The following is a 16,467-nucleotide window of genomic DNA, read 5'->3' on the forward strand; positions in this document are numbered from 1 at the left end:
CTGTCTACATACGAGTGGCTTTATAGAACATGTTCCCAGTTCAGGTCTGATGGGAGGATCTGGAATATCACAGTCTCAAAAGAAACCATGTTTGCTCAATACTTGAGCAGGGAAAGATGGAGAAGAGCCCCTTCGTCACACTGGGTCAGGGTGGCACTTGCTCGCCAGCCTGTCTGTGGTTCTCCCCTTCAAGACACTGTTTCCTCCCGTCTGCCATCAAACCTTAGCCTTTAGATGGGAAGCATTTGAAAATGCATCCAATTGATCAGACGAAGAGTCATAATAGATACCCCAGGTCCGTAGGCTAGGGTTAGACTAGAGCATGCATAGCTTTGGCAAAGCATGTCATGTGCATGCTAGTGGTAGCCTCAGAATTCTAAAGAGGAAATACTGGTGAAGCTTCTTTGCCCTTAGGTTTTGTTTTGGTTTTTTTGTTTGTTTGTTTGTTTCAGCAATTTTAGAATCATGGCTAAATTGAGAAGGCAACACAGAGATTTCTCATATTGCCCTTAAGCTTTGCTTTGTTTTTCTATTTGATCCAACTAAAGGTGAAATTAAATTAAGACACAGCCTTTAAGCTCATGTTATTCAGAGTTGGAGGTGGTCACTGAGTGATGAGATGAGATTTCCTTTCTACGTCCTCATTTCATACCCTAGAATGTCACTTTACATGGATATCTTTTGTCTTTAGCTGTCTTCACGCTCTCCAGGCGCCTACATGTTTTATGTGCAAATGTCCTGGCTATCTGGAAAGTTAAACTAAAGCTGTGTGAACAGACTCTGAGAAAGAGCAGTTGTCTTCTCAAAGCTCAAAGGCAAAACATTCCAGGGGCTGTAGAACAAGCCAAAACATCCCACTGCTCTGGGGATTGAGGACTGAGAAACAGGAACAAAATCAGATTGCGTGAGAAAAACATTTTTTTCAAGTGTATGGAGAGAAAGACATTTATAGACAGAGATTTTGAATAGGTCAACAAAAGATCACTGAGTGTCCCACACTGTGCAGGGCGTTGGAAGAACACCTCTGAACTGGGCACGGTCCTTGCCAAGGGATCCACCTAAGTCATTCACCTTAGTCTTCACATATTCTGATCCTGAATCTCTGTCTTTAGGTTGTTTATCTTTCTTTATTTTCTTTCTTTTTTTTAATATATTTAAAAACAATTTTGACATCTAGGCAAGTCCAGAAGCACACTCTGGACACACATCAAGCTCTGACTACCCTAAAATTTTCCTTCATTACCCAGGAATGCTGGCCAGATTCTGGCACATGGACATAGCTACAGAGCCCACGGAACAGGAGAGCCCACTCTGTTCTAGAGGCAGCCCGGGCAGGTTCTCATTACGCTCCAGCAGGGTTATCAAGCTGACCGGGGATATTAGGAGCTTGGTGAGAGGCCAGAGGGCTGCCTTCAAGAGGAATAAACATTTAATAACTAATCCTCAGTTGAAAGGAACTGAGCTTAGGAGCCTGAAAAACAGCCATAAGTCTACAAAAGGGACAGGGCTGGACGAGGCCTGTCCTGGGTGGTGAGGACACAGGTATCATGGCACACAGGGCTGCAGAGCAAGAGGTGACGGCTTCAGAGGCGAAGGCACAATATGTAGGTGCCTAAAGAGATTTGAGTCTGTCAGACTTTGAAATATGCACCCAAAGGAAATTACAGATGGCCTTTCCTTCCTCCTCCCCCAAATCTAGGATGATCATAGATAATCCAGTTTAGAAAGATAATCAGGCCTCAGGGAGAAGGTGATGTTTCAGTTCAACACTTGGGTCACTACTAGCTATGATTCCTAGATTCAACATGGGGATCTGACGTTAAAAAAATGTCAAGTGCACATGCTCGTCAGTGAGTGTGGGGGTGTGTGAGGGTGTGTACTGGAGACCATGGCTCTCATCTCCTTCTTTCCTAGGAAGGCTAATTCAAATTTTTATTGAGAACCATTTTTCCAAGGAGAGCTGCATTTGTTTGTAGACACATCCCAGCTGCCCCATTCTTGGAGGAAAGTGTGGTTTTCTATGGCCTGTGCACCTGTTGCTGTTCCATCAGCTGCAGCAGCAGACCACACATGGCACCACCCCCAGTGGGGTCACCGACGAGCGAGGCCTTCCTCAGCCAGAGTTGGAAGAATCACGTGAACGTCATCTGCTGTCTCTAACGCACTCACATCTCTTTCTCCCGGGCACGTGGCCTTCTACTCTATTACGGAGGACAAGAGGACAAAGTGATGCATGCTCAAAGTTCAGTAGATGACTTCTAACACAGCTGAGAAAGCACAGGAATTCAGTCTAATTTCCAAAGAGTCGCATTATGAAACGTGGGGTTTCATTGCAATAAAATTCCAAGGAAATGTCCTTAATTGCCCCATGGCTAGCCTATTTACTCGGGGGTGAATTAAGAAAGAATAAAATCTGCTTTTCATGCCTCTGAGTTTCAGAGAATAACATGTGTTGTGGAGCAAACTCTAAATGCTTTAGAATTCATAGCTCTTTCCCGAGCCTCCAATTTTCTCTTACATATTTTGAAGTTCCAGTCAGATGAGTTTATACTTTCTACAGATCCTGCATCTGCAGTAGCTACCTGAAGCTAAAACGGATTGCAAAGTCCAGCAGACATTCCCTTCATCTTTGTCTACAGCTCTTTCCCGAGCCTCCAATTTTCTCTTACATATTTTGAAGTTCCAGTCAGATGAGTTTAGACTTTCTACAGATCCTGCATCTGCAGTAGCTACCTGAAGCTAAAACGGATTGCAAAGTCCAGCAGACATTCCCTTCACCTTTGTCTATACACCTTTGTCTAGTTGTGGGCAGCCAGTATAGACCCCAGCTCCTGAGGCTGGGGTAGTCACTTCTGGCCACCTCTGTACCTCTCTGCTGAAGCAATGTTAAGTACTTTCACTTAACTACACCTGCAACACACCTTAGAAAGCTCCAAACATGGTATAAAGTGGTAAGTGACACACAGGACAGAGAAAACTGAAAAGAGAGAGGACATAAAAAACAATCTAAAAAGAAACACACTTCCTTCTGTACGAGGGTTCATGCCCCACAATGTGGTTGAAATGGCACAGCCTTCCTAAGGCCAGATTCCTCAGCAGAGATGTACCAGTGGGATTGCCTTAGAAGCTAGTGACTGCTTTTCTTTGTTTTAAATAGATCACATGATTTTCCCATGATTTCCTAGTAAGAAGTCTATTCATCTACTATTAAGAATTCTGGGTTTTACTAACTACCAAAAATTCTAGTATTAAAAAATAAACAAAAAATAAATGCTTAAAAAGTGACCAGGGTGATGGTCTGATAAGGCTAGGTGCTCCATTTTCGTAGTTGGTGTATAAATGTTCATACTTAGACAAAACAGGTTTAAATGGCTTCTTTTCCTGCACTCCTGAACACAGGGCAGTGTCATCTTGGTTGTAACTTAAAGAAGGCATTTTGGTCAGGACCATGGTTGAGGGCATGGGAATTAAGTGAGAAGTGGACCTTCAGTAAGTATCCATTGACTTTAGTTGAGTGCTAAGTCATAGGAATACAGAACAAGGTTCATCTAAGCTATGCTTATCCCTTTTTCCCTAAAATATAGAAATATGAGGGTACTTCAAATAGTTCATGGAAAGATTCAGATTATCTTTCAACTCTATTTTTCCATGAACATTGAAGTACCCTCATATATACTACAACTGGTCATAAGCCACAGATGAGCAGCCCAGAGGCCAGCCTTCTATTTCATGCACCGACAGCCCATCGACAACTTAGCTGTGTGCAGAACTTGTCAGTAGGTAAGGAAATTACCAGCACATAAGTAGCATGACAGGCTTTCTCATGTTGCGACATTTTGAAAAATGAAGAACATCCCAGCAGGTGAGCAAGGAGCTAGTAATGCACAGGTACAAAGAGAGTGCCTGTCTCTATTCTGGAAGTTGATCCCGGAACCTGCTTTCATTGAGAGAGGAAGTGGCTTAAGATGAAATCGCTATAAAGATGATTAGAAAAATAGAAAACCAAAACAAAGAACACGAAACCTCTCTGAGATATTGAGCATAATGTTTTGATAGCAAAGATCATATACTTGGAAATTGGTTATACTAGTGCAATCCTCGGCCAATTAGCTAAAATTCTTTTCTTTCTGTATCCAGTGTTTTGAAACTTTAAATATAGGTAAATATAATATGTTGGCAAGAGCTTTAATCAGCTATAATGGCAGTTTATCTTAATGAGGTTGTGCTATTGATTATTTATTTATTCAGTGTCTTATTGTTTCTATTTTATTTCCAAAAAGTGTTTGAGTTGGCATCGTTTATTTATAAAGGCATTTAACATTTTAAATTGAAACAAAAAAATTCTAAATAATACCTGAGATGCCCTTGAGAGAAACCTCTCATTTCTTGTGTTTGTAGATACCTCATATATTCATAAATCAAATCCTCTGCATATTTAAGCCAGATAAACATACAAAGAAACACAGTGGCTCTCATTAGGGAAACAAAAAAAATTATTCTGCTTAGTTATGTTTTTAAAATAGCCTGACATTAAAAAATATTTTATGAATATGTAATTTGTTAATCATTAATGGGCAGTTCTCCTGCAGGTACCATCAGTAGCTTTAGAATTTACTATTTCAGAAGACTTTTACGAATGCAAAGATTAGCATTGGGAAGCAGATTATACTCCAGGATGACATTGTCTTATTTAACACCCATAATACTCAACAGCAACAACAATTAAGTTTCACGAATTAAGTTGATATATTGAATTCCTATTGGGTGAGTTACAGAAAGGACATTTATGTGTAGTGATTTTCCCCCATACTAAATTCCCCATACACAGCAGTGCATTAAAAGGAACATCAGAACAACATATTGTACTGTAAAAGATTAAGTGACATTTCAGTTTATGCCTTTATTTCTTGTCTCTTTTCTCCAAGTAATAATAGAGATCTCATTTACCATGCATGAACACTTGCATCCTCTTGGAGAACATTTATGATATTGTTGGGATAAGAGAGAAAACTCATTTATTTAAAGCTCGCCTTATTAATCTACAGTTCTGGGTAAATATCTAGATTATCTGGTCAGTTAAGTTGTCTGTATGGCCTAAGAAAGAAGAAAGACTAGCTGCCATATTCAATTCAAATGAGTTGGCATATGAATATTTATAAGGACATTAATATTCACAGTGTCTTACAATCATGCTCCAAGCTAAATAAAAATAAAAGTAAAACTGCCACAAATATTACAGTATAATAGGATAAGAGCTAAAAGATATGTACAAATTCATTGACAACATCTGTGCAAGTGTTGTGGACAAAACATTGAAAAAGAAATTTACATAAAACAAAGTAGATAAATTTATCAAATGTTGATAAATTTTCAGAGACAGTATAAAAGTACACAAAACATGGAAGAGTGGAAGAATTTTAAAAAATAACCACTAAGCCAATACATATAGTACAAGTTTAGTACATTTATATTACAGAAGGATGGAAACCAGAGACAAAAACGATTTGGTAACAAACAGCAAAGGAAGTTTCAACAGTCACGAGGAAGAAAGACTNTACTTTCTACAGATCCTGCATCTGCAGTAGCTACCTGAAGCTAAAACGGATTGCAAAGTCCAGCAGACATTCCCTTCATCTTTGTCTACACACCTTTGTCTAGTTGTGGGCAGCCAGTATAGACCCCAGCTCCTGAGGCTGGGGTAGTCACTTCTGGCCACCTCTGTACCTCTCTGCTGAAGCAATGTTAAGTACTTTCACTTAACTACACCTGCAACACACCTTAGAAAGCTCCAAACATGGTATAAAGTGGTAAGTGACACACAGGACAGAGAAAACTGAAAAGAGAGAGGACATAAAAAACAATCTAAAAAGAAACACACTTCCTTCTGTACGAGGGTTCATGCCCCACAATGTGGTTGAAATGGCACAGCCTTCCTAAGGCCAGATTCCTCAGCAGAGATGTACCAGTGGGATTGCCTTAGAAGCTAGTGACTGCTTTTCTTTGTTTTAAATAGATCACATGATTTTCCCATGATTTCCTAGTAAGAAGTCTATTCATCTACTATTAAGAATTCTGGGTTTTACTAACTACCAAAAATTCTAGTATTAAAAAATAAACAAAAAATAAATGCTTAAAAAGTGACCAGGGTGATGGTCTGATAAGGCTAGGTGCTCCATTTTCGTAGTTGGTGTATAAATGTTCATACTTAGACAAAACAGGTTTAAATGGCTTCTTTTCCTGCACTCCTGAACACAGGGCAGTGTCATCTTGGTTGTAACTTAAAGAAGGCATTTTGGTCAGGACCATGGTTGAGGGCATGGGAATTAAGTGAGAAGTGGACCTTCAGTAAGTATCCATTGACTTTAGTTGAGTGCTAAGTCATAGGAATACAGAACAAGGTTCATCTAAGCTATGCTTATCCCTTTTTCCCTAAAATATAGAAATATGAGGGTACTTCAAATAGTTCATGGAAAGATTCAGATTATCTTTCAACTCTATTTTTCCATGAACATTGAAGTACCCTCATATATACTACAACTGGTCATAAGCCACAGATGAGCAGCCCAGAGGCCAGCCTTCTATTTCATGCACCGACAGCCCATCGACAACTTAGCTGTGTGCAGAACTTGTCAGTAGGTAAGGAAATTACCAGCACATAAGTAGCATGACAGGCTTTCTCATGTTGCGACATTTTGAAAAATGAAGAACATCCCAGCAGGTGAGCAAGGAGCTAGTAATGCACAGGTACAAAGAGAGTGCCTGTCTCTATTCTGGAAGTTGATCCCGGAACCTGCTTTCATTGAGAGAGGAAGTGGCTTAAGATGAAATCGCTATAAAGATGATTAGAAAAATAGAAAACCAAAACAAAGAACACGAAACCTCTCTGAGATATTGAGCATAATGTTTTGATAGCAAAGATCATATACTTGGAAATTGGTTATACTAGTGCAATCCTCGGCCAATTAGCTAAAATTCTTTTCTTTCTGTATCCAGTGTTTTGAAACTTTAAATATAGGTAAATATAATATGTTGGCAAGAGCTTTAATCAGCTATAATGGCAGTTTATCTTAATGAGGTTGTGCTATTGATTATTTATTTATTCAGTGTCTTATTGTTTCTATTTTATTTCCAAAAAGTGTTTGAGTTGGCATCGTTTATTTATAAAGGCATTTAACATTTTAAATTGAAACAAAAAAATTCTAAATAATACCTGAGATGCCCTTGAGAGAAACCTCTCATTTCTTGTGTTTGTAGATACCTCATATATTCATAAATCAAATCCTCTGCATATTTAAGCCAGATAAACATACAAAGAAACACAGTGGCTCTCATTAGGGAAACAAAAAAAATTATTCTGCTTAGTTATGTTTTTAAAATAGCCTGACATTAAAAAATATTTTATGAATATGTAATTTGTTAATCATTAATGGGCAGTTCTCCTGCAGGTACCATCAGTAGCTTTAGAATTTACTATTTCAGAAGACTTTTACGAATGCAAAGATTAGCATTGGGAAGCAGATTATACTCCAGGATGACATTGTCTTATTTAACACCCATAATACTCAACAGCAACAACAATTAAGTTTCACGAATTAAGTTGATATATTGAATTCCTATTGGGTGAGTTACAGAAAGGACATTTATGTGTAGTGATTTTCCCCCATACTAAATTCCCCATACACAGCAGTGCATTAAAAGGAACATCAGAACAACATATTGTACTGTAAAAGATTAAGTGACATTTCAGTTTATGCCTTTATTTCTTGTCTCTTTTCTCCAAGTAATAATAGAGATCTCATTTACCATGCATGAACACTTGCATCCTCTTGGAGAACATTTATGATATTGTTGGGATAAGAGAGAAAACTCATTTATTTAAAGCTCGCCTTATTAATCTACAGTTCTGGGTAAATATCTAGATTATCTGGTCAGTTAAGTTGTCTGTATGGCCTAAGAAAGAAGAAAGACTAGCTGCCATATTCAATTCAAATGAGTTGGCATATGAATATTTATAAGGACATTAATATTCACAGTGTCTTACAATCATGCTCCAAGCTAAATAAAAATAAAAGTAAAACTGCCACAAATATTACAGTATAATAGGATAAGAGCTAAAAGATATGTACAAATTCATTGACAACATCTGTGCAAGTGTTGTGGACAAAACATTGAAAAAGAAATTTACATAAAACAAAGTAGATAAATTTATCAAATGTTGATAAATTTTCAGAGACAGTATAAAAGTACACAAAACATGGAAGAGTGGAAGAATTTTAAAAAATAACCACTAAGCCAATACATATAGTACAAGTTTAGTACATTTATATTACAGAAGGATGGAAACCAGAGACAAAAACGATTTGGTAACAAACAGCAAAGGAAGTTTCAACAGTCACGAGGAAGAAAGACTTCTGTTTAGGATGAAAACACAGACTGCCAGAACTCACCCCCCATCCATACACACGCGGAAACTAAAAGCAAATGCAACAGTTTCTACAGCCACGAGACAGACAGAGGTGGGAAGCATTCCGCATGTCGCATCACAGGAAGTCAATCACGACTGGCTAACGGTGATGGTACCTGGCTCTGCTGCAGGTCGCTGGCTTGCCTGAGAGGAGTCGCTGACGGAGGGGGCACACCTGACGTGGACGCAGACCGGCCTAACTTGCAGCTCACCTTGGGTTCTGTGGACGAGGCGGAAAGACAAAGTATGAGTGGAGCAACGTCTGCAGTGACGACATGGCTTTCAGTCTCCATTTTTGTTTTTTGCTACATTTTCTTGGAACACACGCTCCTGAAGTTTGCTGATAACTGGGAAATGATTAAACACATTTGTAGCAATTGACTCTAAAAAGCAGTTGGATTCTTAGATAAGCTCCTGAGGAATAAAACAAAAAATCATGGAAGCAGAGGCCTCATTCTCTTGCACATTTTACCCCATTTAGGGTTGGTTTCTGTGGAGGGATCACTGGAGCACACCATTAGGGGAAAAAGCAAGTAACATGACTGTTTGGGGTGGTTCATTTTCAGCTTCAGTCCACAGGACTCCTACATTCTAAACTGTCTTATCCACCTTCCCCAAATCTCCCTCCTTCTTGCCTTCCTGTCTTCCTGCCTTCCATGACTGCTTTCATCATGTTTTCAATGCAACATTTCTTCAACTTATCTCAATTTACTGCAAATTTTATAACCATCTTCTAAGACTTGCAATCTTTCACAATAATATTTAAAAATTATAGTATTTTTCAAACTTAAAAAGCATTCTTCTACCTCTTTTCCCATTTGAAGAGCCCAAATAAGTTGCCTAGGCCACTGATGGGATGGTTTAGAGATTATTATAAATTGGGGATTAAAAGAGTTCCATTCGTCCAAGAAGCATAGAATTTATGAGAAGCGGAGGACATAAACTGTAAGATATATTTGAAGATATTCGACAAAGGAGAAGGAAAAAGTCATAAAAAGATGCCAACTTCATCCTCTACACACTACCTTCCACTCATCCCCTCGTGCCCTCTTAAACATCAGAGACAGACACACAGAATCAGATCAGCAGATGCCCGTTCACACCCAAATTCATACACAAACATTCCCCATATTCTACTTTCCTCTCCCACTCCTGCTGCCACCCATTAAATGATCCACAACCTCCATAATAAAGTCATTGTCTTAAAGGGCATGAATAGCCTCTTGGCAAATCAAATAGTCTTTTCTTCGTGCTTCTGATTTAGTGATTAGAAATAAAAGTCAATAAGCAAGCTTTGGACATAGAGTTGATTTTGTACAACTGTACAACCTTAGATGGTTTTTTTTTTCAGTTTCCTTAAGCTTTTGTTCCTTTCAAATAAAATCAATATAATCACTTATTTGACATTCAGCATCTACTTATTTTATACCTACTATGTGCCAAGGACTTGACAAAGAGTGGTGACCAAAATCCCATTCTCACCATCAGGAATCTCGCCATCTATCCAGGAACACAGGCATTAAATAACAAATGGTGCATTTAATTACATAATTCCAAGTGTGGTAAACCCCCTTGTCAGAATTATGGGTGGTAGAAGCGAACTTATTGGAGGGACTTGGACAGAAGAGCATTTATTGGACAAGCCTTGGAAGGACATTACTATTCAGTTTGTAGATGGTAAAACTCAACGAGCTCATTTGCTCTTTGTTCTTTCTTTTTTTTTTTTTTCCTTTTTTTCGTGTCCGGCAACGGATCGCAACCCTCAGTGTCGTGCCCGTACCGGACCGGGACCGGCCACGGGATCGCAACCCTCAGTGTCGCACCTGCACCTCGCTCAGCCAGTGAGCGGGAACCGGTCTGTATGTGGGATCCGAACCCTCGGCGGGAGCGCCGCCATGCTCCCAAGCGGCGCACTGTAGCAGTGTGCCACTGGGCCGGCCCTGCTCTTTGTTCTTTCAACAAACACTATCAAGGGCCTACTACATGCAAAGCACTGCACTAGGTACTAGGGACGTGGGGATGAGGCAGATACCAATTATCCACATTCTAATGAGGTTTATGTTTTCTCAGGAGAAACAGACATTAAACCTAAAATCATTTGCTGAAAATTGGGAAATGTGTTAGAAAGGAAAAGGATGGGATGCCATGGTATCATTCATCAGGAGTATCCATTATGTTCTGGGGAACCCTAATGAAGTTGCAGTAATCGGCACCTGCCAGCAGTGTGTAGCGAGGAGGATCCTGGATCCACAGATTTACTATCCAACCTACCCAGAAGTCACACGTTTTTCAGAATGTATTTCTTTTATTCACTTTATTGTTTGTATATCATAAGGAAATAGTAATAAATGAAATATCCTAGTATCCAGGATAGAGGGGAAGAGTTGAGCTAATGGTAGGTTAAAAAATAGAACAAAATTATATTTTGTCCAGAGAAAAATGCCTGACATATAAGTGTTTTAAATGAGTGTTCTCCCCTACACCACACACACACAAACACACACACACACACACACACCCCTGCACATAGACATGCAAGGTGACTCAATTCTATTCCCCCTTCTACGTTTAAAGAAATTTACTGTATTTGCTTTCTGGAAAATATCTCCTCTTTCCATCTGTGACATGCATGGCTTCACCTCACTCCTCTTTCTGCCCTTTTTGTTTTATGTTTTGTCTCTTGCTTTGCCTTTTTCTCTGCACTATCTCCCTTGCAGCATCAGCATTCTCGTGGCTTCTGATACAACATTTTCCCTTGAGGCACGTGCAGATTCTTAAATCTCTGTTCTCTCCCAATGCCCTTGTTTGATTTGGAGCCCAAATGCTTCCTGGACACCAGGCCACCCACACTGCCACAGGATGAAAACCAAGTTATGGTTTCTTCTCAAGAGCTTGGATCCCCCTTCTGGTCTTCCTACAGAAATGCAGAAATATTACCTCCATTTTCCTAGACAAATCTTGTGCTTTTTCTGTTCAGAGCTTTCTTCTTCTCTCTATAAAGTTAGTCCTGTGGGCAATGTGCTTTTTGCTTTGCAATGACTCCTGAATATACCTTAAGCCATATTTCAGAAGCCTTCTTGCTGCTCCCTGTGATCTCTGTGCTCAAAACTAATGTGCTAATAGCCAGTCTAACTGGGGTGGGATGATACCTCAATGCGGTTTTGATTTGCATTTCCCTGATGCTTAGGGATGCTGAGCATTTTTTATGTGTCTGTCAGCCATTTGTATATCTTCTTGTGTATTGTTGAATATACCGATTATCCTGATTTGAGCATCACATATTGCACACAGGTACTGATAGTCAATGTGGTACTCCAAAGATATGTACAATCAATTATGATTCAATAATAATAAGAAAAAAGTAACTTGGACATAGTGCCAGGCTGAGTTTCCCAGACTACCTTTAAGCTACCCACTTGCTCCAAAATTTTCAATTATTCCGTATTTAATGTCATAAAAATTTAAACTCACTTGCCTAATTTTGAGAGGTCCCCTGTGATCTGGCCCCATCTGATCAGGTCCACCTTATTTTCCACTGATCCCTGCTGCTCACCAAAACGTATGCAACTTAGTCTCCTCCCTCAGTAACTGCATTTGATTCTGCTTCCAACTTTCACCTCTAGTCATTCGCATGAATGGACATTTATCAAACCCAAATCAAATCTTACCCATTTTCTAACACATAGTTCATGGGGCACTTCTACAAAGCGTCCTGTGATTGTGTTTACTATGGGTTTTTTTGCACTGAAGACACTCAAATTAACCTAGAAAAGGTCAATGCAACTTCTAAAAGCAAATAGAGGTGATGAAGTAACATAGAATATAAGACCTGGTTTCAAGGCCTGGCTCTCCTACTAAGGCACTGATTCTTATTCGAGGGAATATGATCCTCTATGGTCCATTTCAGAAGAGCCCTAGAGTTTGAAAACTCTCCCTTAGTTCTGTGCAGGTGATTCTAATGTCTGCCTGTTCATTCCTTAAAATACCACTAGATTTTCTCTGAGGCTAAGTATATCTTATGATGACACAGATAAAATATCACTGTAACTTATAAATTAACCTCATTTCCCAGGAGGCATACATTCTTGCATGTCTTAAAGAAACATCTTTTATTATTTAAAATAACAGGTAAAGCAACCATCAGAATTCTGGTTGACATGTTTTTATAATAAGCCAATATTTCCATATATTCCATTACTGGAGTTAGTCACATTTAGTCACACAATGTGGGAAAATTCAATATTTTTTCCTAGGTAAGAATGGCAAATAACGTTTATTTACTGTAGGGTTCTTTTCAAGTTTATGTTGAAAGCTTTATCTGATGAAAAGAGACTACCTGACAAAATTGAAGGCATTTTTTTAGATACCTAAAGTATTTAAGATATCTAATGTATCTAAGAACTCATTTCCTCTGCTTAGTTTTCCAGTCAAACTCTGACTTTATCAGCCTCTTTCAGATGGAAACACTGATATTTTTAATGCACAGACTAAGCCTTACCAAAATCAAGCAAACTTCCGATTTTATTATGATCTGGAAAGGGCCTGTTTTTAACACCATTGGGTTCCCATCCAGATTATGTGTACGTCCATTAAACCCCTTAGGCACTGCAATACAAACCAATAACCATCTATTGCATGTGGCAATTTAAACTACTAGCCAACCCCCCATGAGCCAGAGCTAGAGTCACGTCACCTAGTAGAGGAATGTTCAATCTCAGCCAGGCTCATATAGTTCATGACTAAACTTGTAGGAGCAGACTGAGATTATGAGATTATTACCATAAATTCATCATGTACAAACGCACACACACTCTCTCCATAAATTGCTGCTTAATGGTATCATGCAGTAAGGACATTTTTTTTAATTGTGAGATTTTGGTTTACCTCACTTATTTAGGCTCTTCATTCAGTTTTACGTGACCCATAACTTAAATGCATTTTGAATTCGTTATGATGTTTGTAGGACCAGATGGAGAAACAAATCCTTATAAGTTGCATCCATCAAGTGTTCTCCAAAAAAAGAATTGTGCAAGGCAGTGCTAAAAATCCTAGGAAAAGTCCTAACCAAGCCTCTTAGAGATTCTAACATGAAAGTTAGAACATCAAACTAACATGCCCTTAATATCAAAGTTAAATTGTCCATCTCACTTACTTTTCTTTGGAAATGCTGTGCTTTTTGAGACTTAAACAGCAAGGCTCAGGAGCCACGACACTGGAAACAATAAGTTTCCATCCTGAAGGCTTTTGAGGTTCTAAAAATAGTGGGCATATGCCTGGAAGAGATCTAAGATAGAGCTTTCTTCCCCCAAGAAAAATTCATCTATTAAGAGATGATTAGGAACTAGAAGGTATCTGTTCTTCCTATATCCAATATAAAATCTCTTTGAAAATTCTATCAATAACATTCGAGAAGTTGAAGTCGATGTTGCTTATGCAATTTCAGTGAAGATAAAGTGTAACGAGAAGAAGAGAAAAAAACAGGAAAGATGTAAAAGATTCAGAAAGAGAGAGAGAGAGAGATGGCGGGAGGGAGACAAGAAAGGAGAAAAAGGAAGGAAAGAAGGAAGGAAGGAGGAAAGAAGGGATGGAGGGAGGGACACATTCATTTTAACCCCTTGGATTAAACCATTATTAAGATTACCATGAGATGTTTTTAGGTCAGTAATTCATCATCACAGTAAAGTTTTTTATTATGTAAGTACCCATTGGACTGTGTTACTTATTAGTTAGTTGTTTTTTATTATTTGTAATGGATACAACTTTGCATTGCTTTTTATAGTCCCCCCTGAAGGTGAAATGGATTTCTGTTCAGGATTATGTCCCACAGCATTGTCACAGGATCATCTCCAAGGTGTCACTACTGTTATAGTGCTTACTAGAGTTCTGTCCACTTTCAGAAAGCAGAGCAAATGACTGTTGTCAACCACAGTATCTGCACAGCCACAAGACATGAGTGCATTTTCACCCAAAACAAACAAATCAACAAAAGCACACTTTCATTTAGCATCCAAAAAATAAAATCAGTCAAATTCTGAAGAGACATATCTTTTCTCCACCTTGTATGTGTGTGTGAGTTTTCCCTTCAATCCACAATAGTTTTTGTCATGCTAGCATATCATAGACATATCATGATTACCTCAAGCTAGTCATGCTGCTGGAAGTTTCTAATCGATGACTCAGGGTTTACATGAAAGTGACATACATAAAGGAAATCGAGCCTCACACAGATATGTAGTTTAAAAGAGAAAAATCTTTAAATAGCCTTTTTCATACAATTGTGGATAACATTTTTAATATCCTTCCAAATCTCAATGAATAGTAATTTCTTAAAGGTTAGTTGTGTTGTTAGCTGTATATCAATAAACTCATTATGCTCCATTACTTTAAAACCCATTAGTTGCCTGCTTTATTTATTTATTCATCCATTCATTCATTAATTCATTCATTTTTAATTCAAGAAAGTATGCTTATTGTAAAGTCTAATTTCTGGAGAAGACATTTTTTGAAATAACACATATGCTATTTGAGATAAACTTGCGCCTCGGTAAAAAGGGTAGTCTTGCCAGGACCGTATTGAAACTTTAATGTGTTCCAAACACTCTGTTTTAAAGCTTCCATCATACATATAGCAACTATATTAGGATGCCCTTGTGTCCTACATTAAATGTCATTTTTTTCTGGTATGCAATTTTAATGAATTTTTATAATTTTGCTTTGAAATTACCGGGCTGTGAGTAATACAATTAACTCATTATAGATTATTATTTCTAGATAATAATCATGCACATTAAGGAGTTCTTACAGGATCAGACAGTCTAACCTACAGATTGTTTTCAAATGTAATAGAATTGTTTTAATACTAAATTTAACAATTAAGACAGAGAAAATCAAGATGGCAGAAGAGACTATCACCAGTGTCATCGTCTCCCACAATCAATTTACAACTATTGAAAAGCAAAGACTGCCAAGCTAGGTCCTCTAGAGCTCAGGCGAAGAGGAGGAGAGACCTACAGAGTTCACGAAGGTGGGAGAGGCTGTGATGAGAGAAAGGATGGACCACTCTGACCATTTCGAGCCCCAACCACTTCAAAGCTGGCCCTGGTGAGCACACAGCTGGCAAAAGCCACTGCTGTGCCATGGCCCTCGGATGAAGTAGCTTGGAGGTGGCAGGGGAGAAGAGGGCCTTGGTGGGTCCCCAGGCCAGCAAGACCACTGACAGGGTTCCCGCGAACCCACATAGGAATGAGGGGTCACAGACAACTGAGAAAAAAAGCCACTCAGAGGCTGGTGAGTCATCGTAAGGGACCGGTGCATGGCCTGTGTTTGGAGTGCAGGGGGTGGGGGAGATGGGCCCACCAGAGGAACACTGGGGCACAGCAAGGACAGCTGATCTGCCCTGCAATCAGTGCAGGACCACTCAGAGGGGAGACTGGTCAGGAATATAGAACTGCAGAGGGTGCAATTTGCTGAAAAGACTCAGACCCAGACCAGAGTTTCTACACAACCCAGGTGTACTGGACCTCACAAGAACCAGAAGTACATACAGGGTCAACAATTAAAATCTGAGCTGCATAAAAAGCCTTCCCCAGAGAATCAGCAGCAAAGCAGCAATTTAGCTCAACCACAAAGCTCAAGTGTCGGTCCCCACAGGAAGTCCCCCCATTTGAAAGGTAAGCAAAGGACAACAAATTAGTTCCAGTGCAGAGTTTAAGGGGTTTGTGTAGCTGATAATCCAACACAGAAGTGAAAGAAAAGAGAAAACACCCACAGATCAGAGACGACCTTCTGATATTAACCAGTAAAGGTCTAATGCCACCAAAGAACACCTGTAAATCCCAAAAGAGCCAGAAGCCCCCCAGGCTCCGAGCTGGGGTGAGGGGTGCTGAGGTTCTCAGCCATGCCTCCCCCCCACCCCGCAATCAGGCCAGTGAAGGAGAAGGCAGTGGGCCACCCCCACCCCCACACCCCCACCTCTATCCCCCTCCCTCTTCCCCTCCCCCTCC

At 39.4% G+C, this 16,467-nt stretch overlaps 1 protein-coding gene across 2 annotated transcripts in view; it reads right to left on the reverse strand.

The window, feature by feature from the left end:
* Positions 1–16,467, reverse strand: part of NYAP2 (neuronal tyrosine-phosphorylated phosphoinositide-3-kinase adaptor 2) — a 289,251-nt gene that overhangs the window by 44,768 nt on the left and 228,016 nt on the right. For both annotated transcript variants that reach the window (XM_008575930.1, XM_008575931.1), the window contains one exon: positions 8,581–8,684. In XM_008575930.1, the coding sequence (XP_008574152.1) occupies positions 8,581–8,684 (104 nt within the window). The remainder of the gene's footprint in view (positions 1–8,580; positions 8,685–16,467) is intronic.

The sequence above is a fragment of the Galeopterus variegatus genome, unplaced genomic scaffold (assembly GCF_000696425.1).
Source record: "Galeopterus variegatus unplaced genomic scaffold, G_variegatus-3.0.2 Scaffold1258, whole genome shotgun sequence".
Classification (NCBI taxonomy): domain Eukaryota; kingdom Metazoa; phylum Chordata; class Mammalia; order Dermoptera; family Cynocephalidae; genus Galeopterus; species Galeopterus variegatus.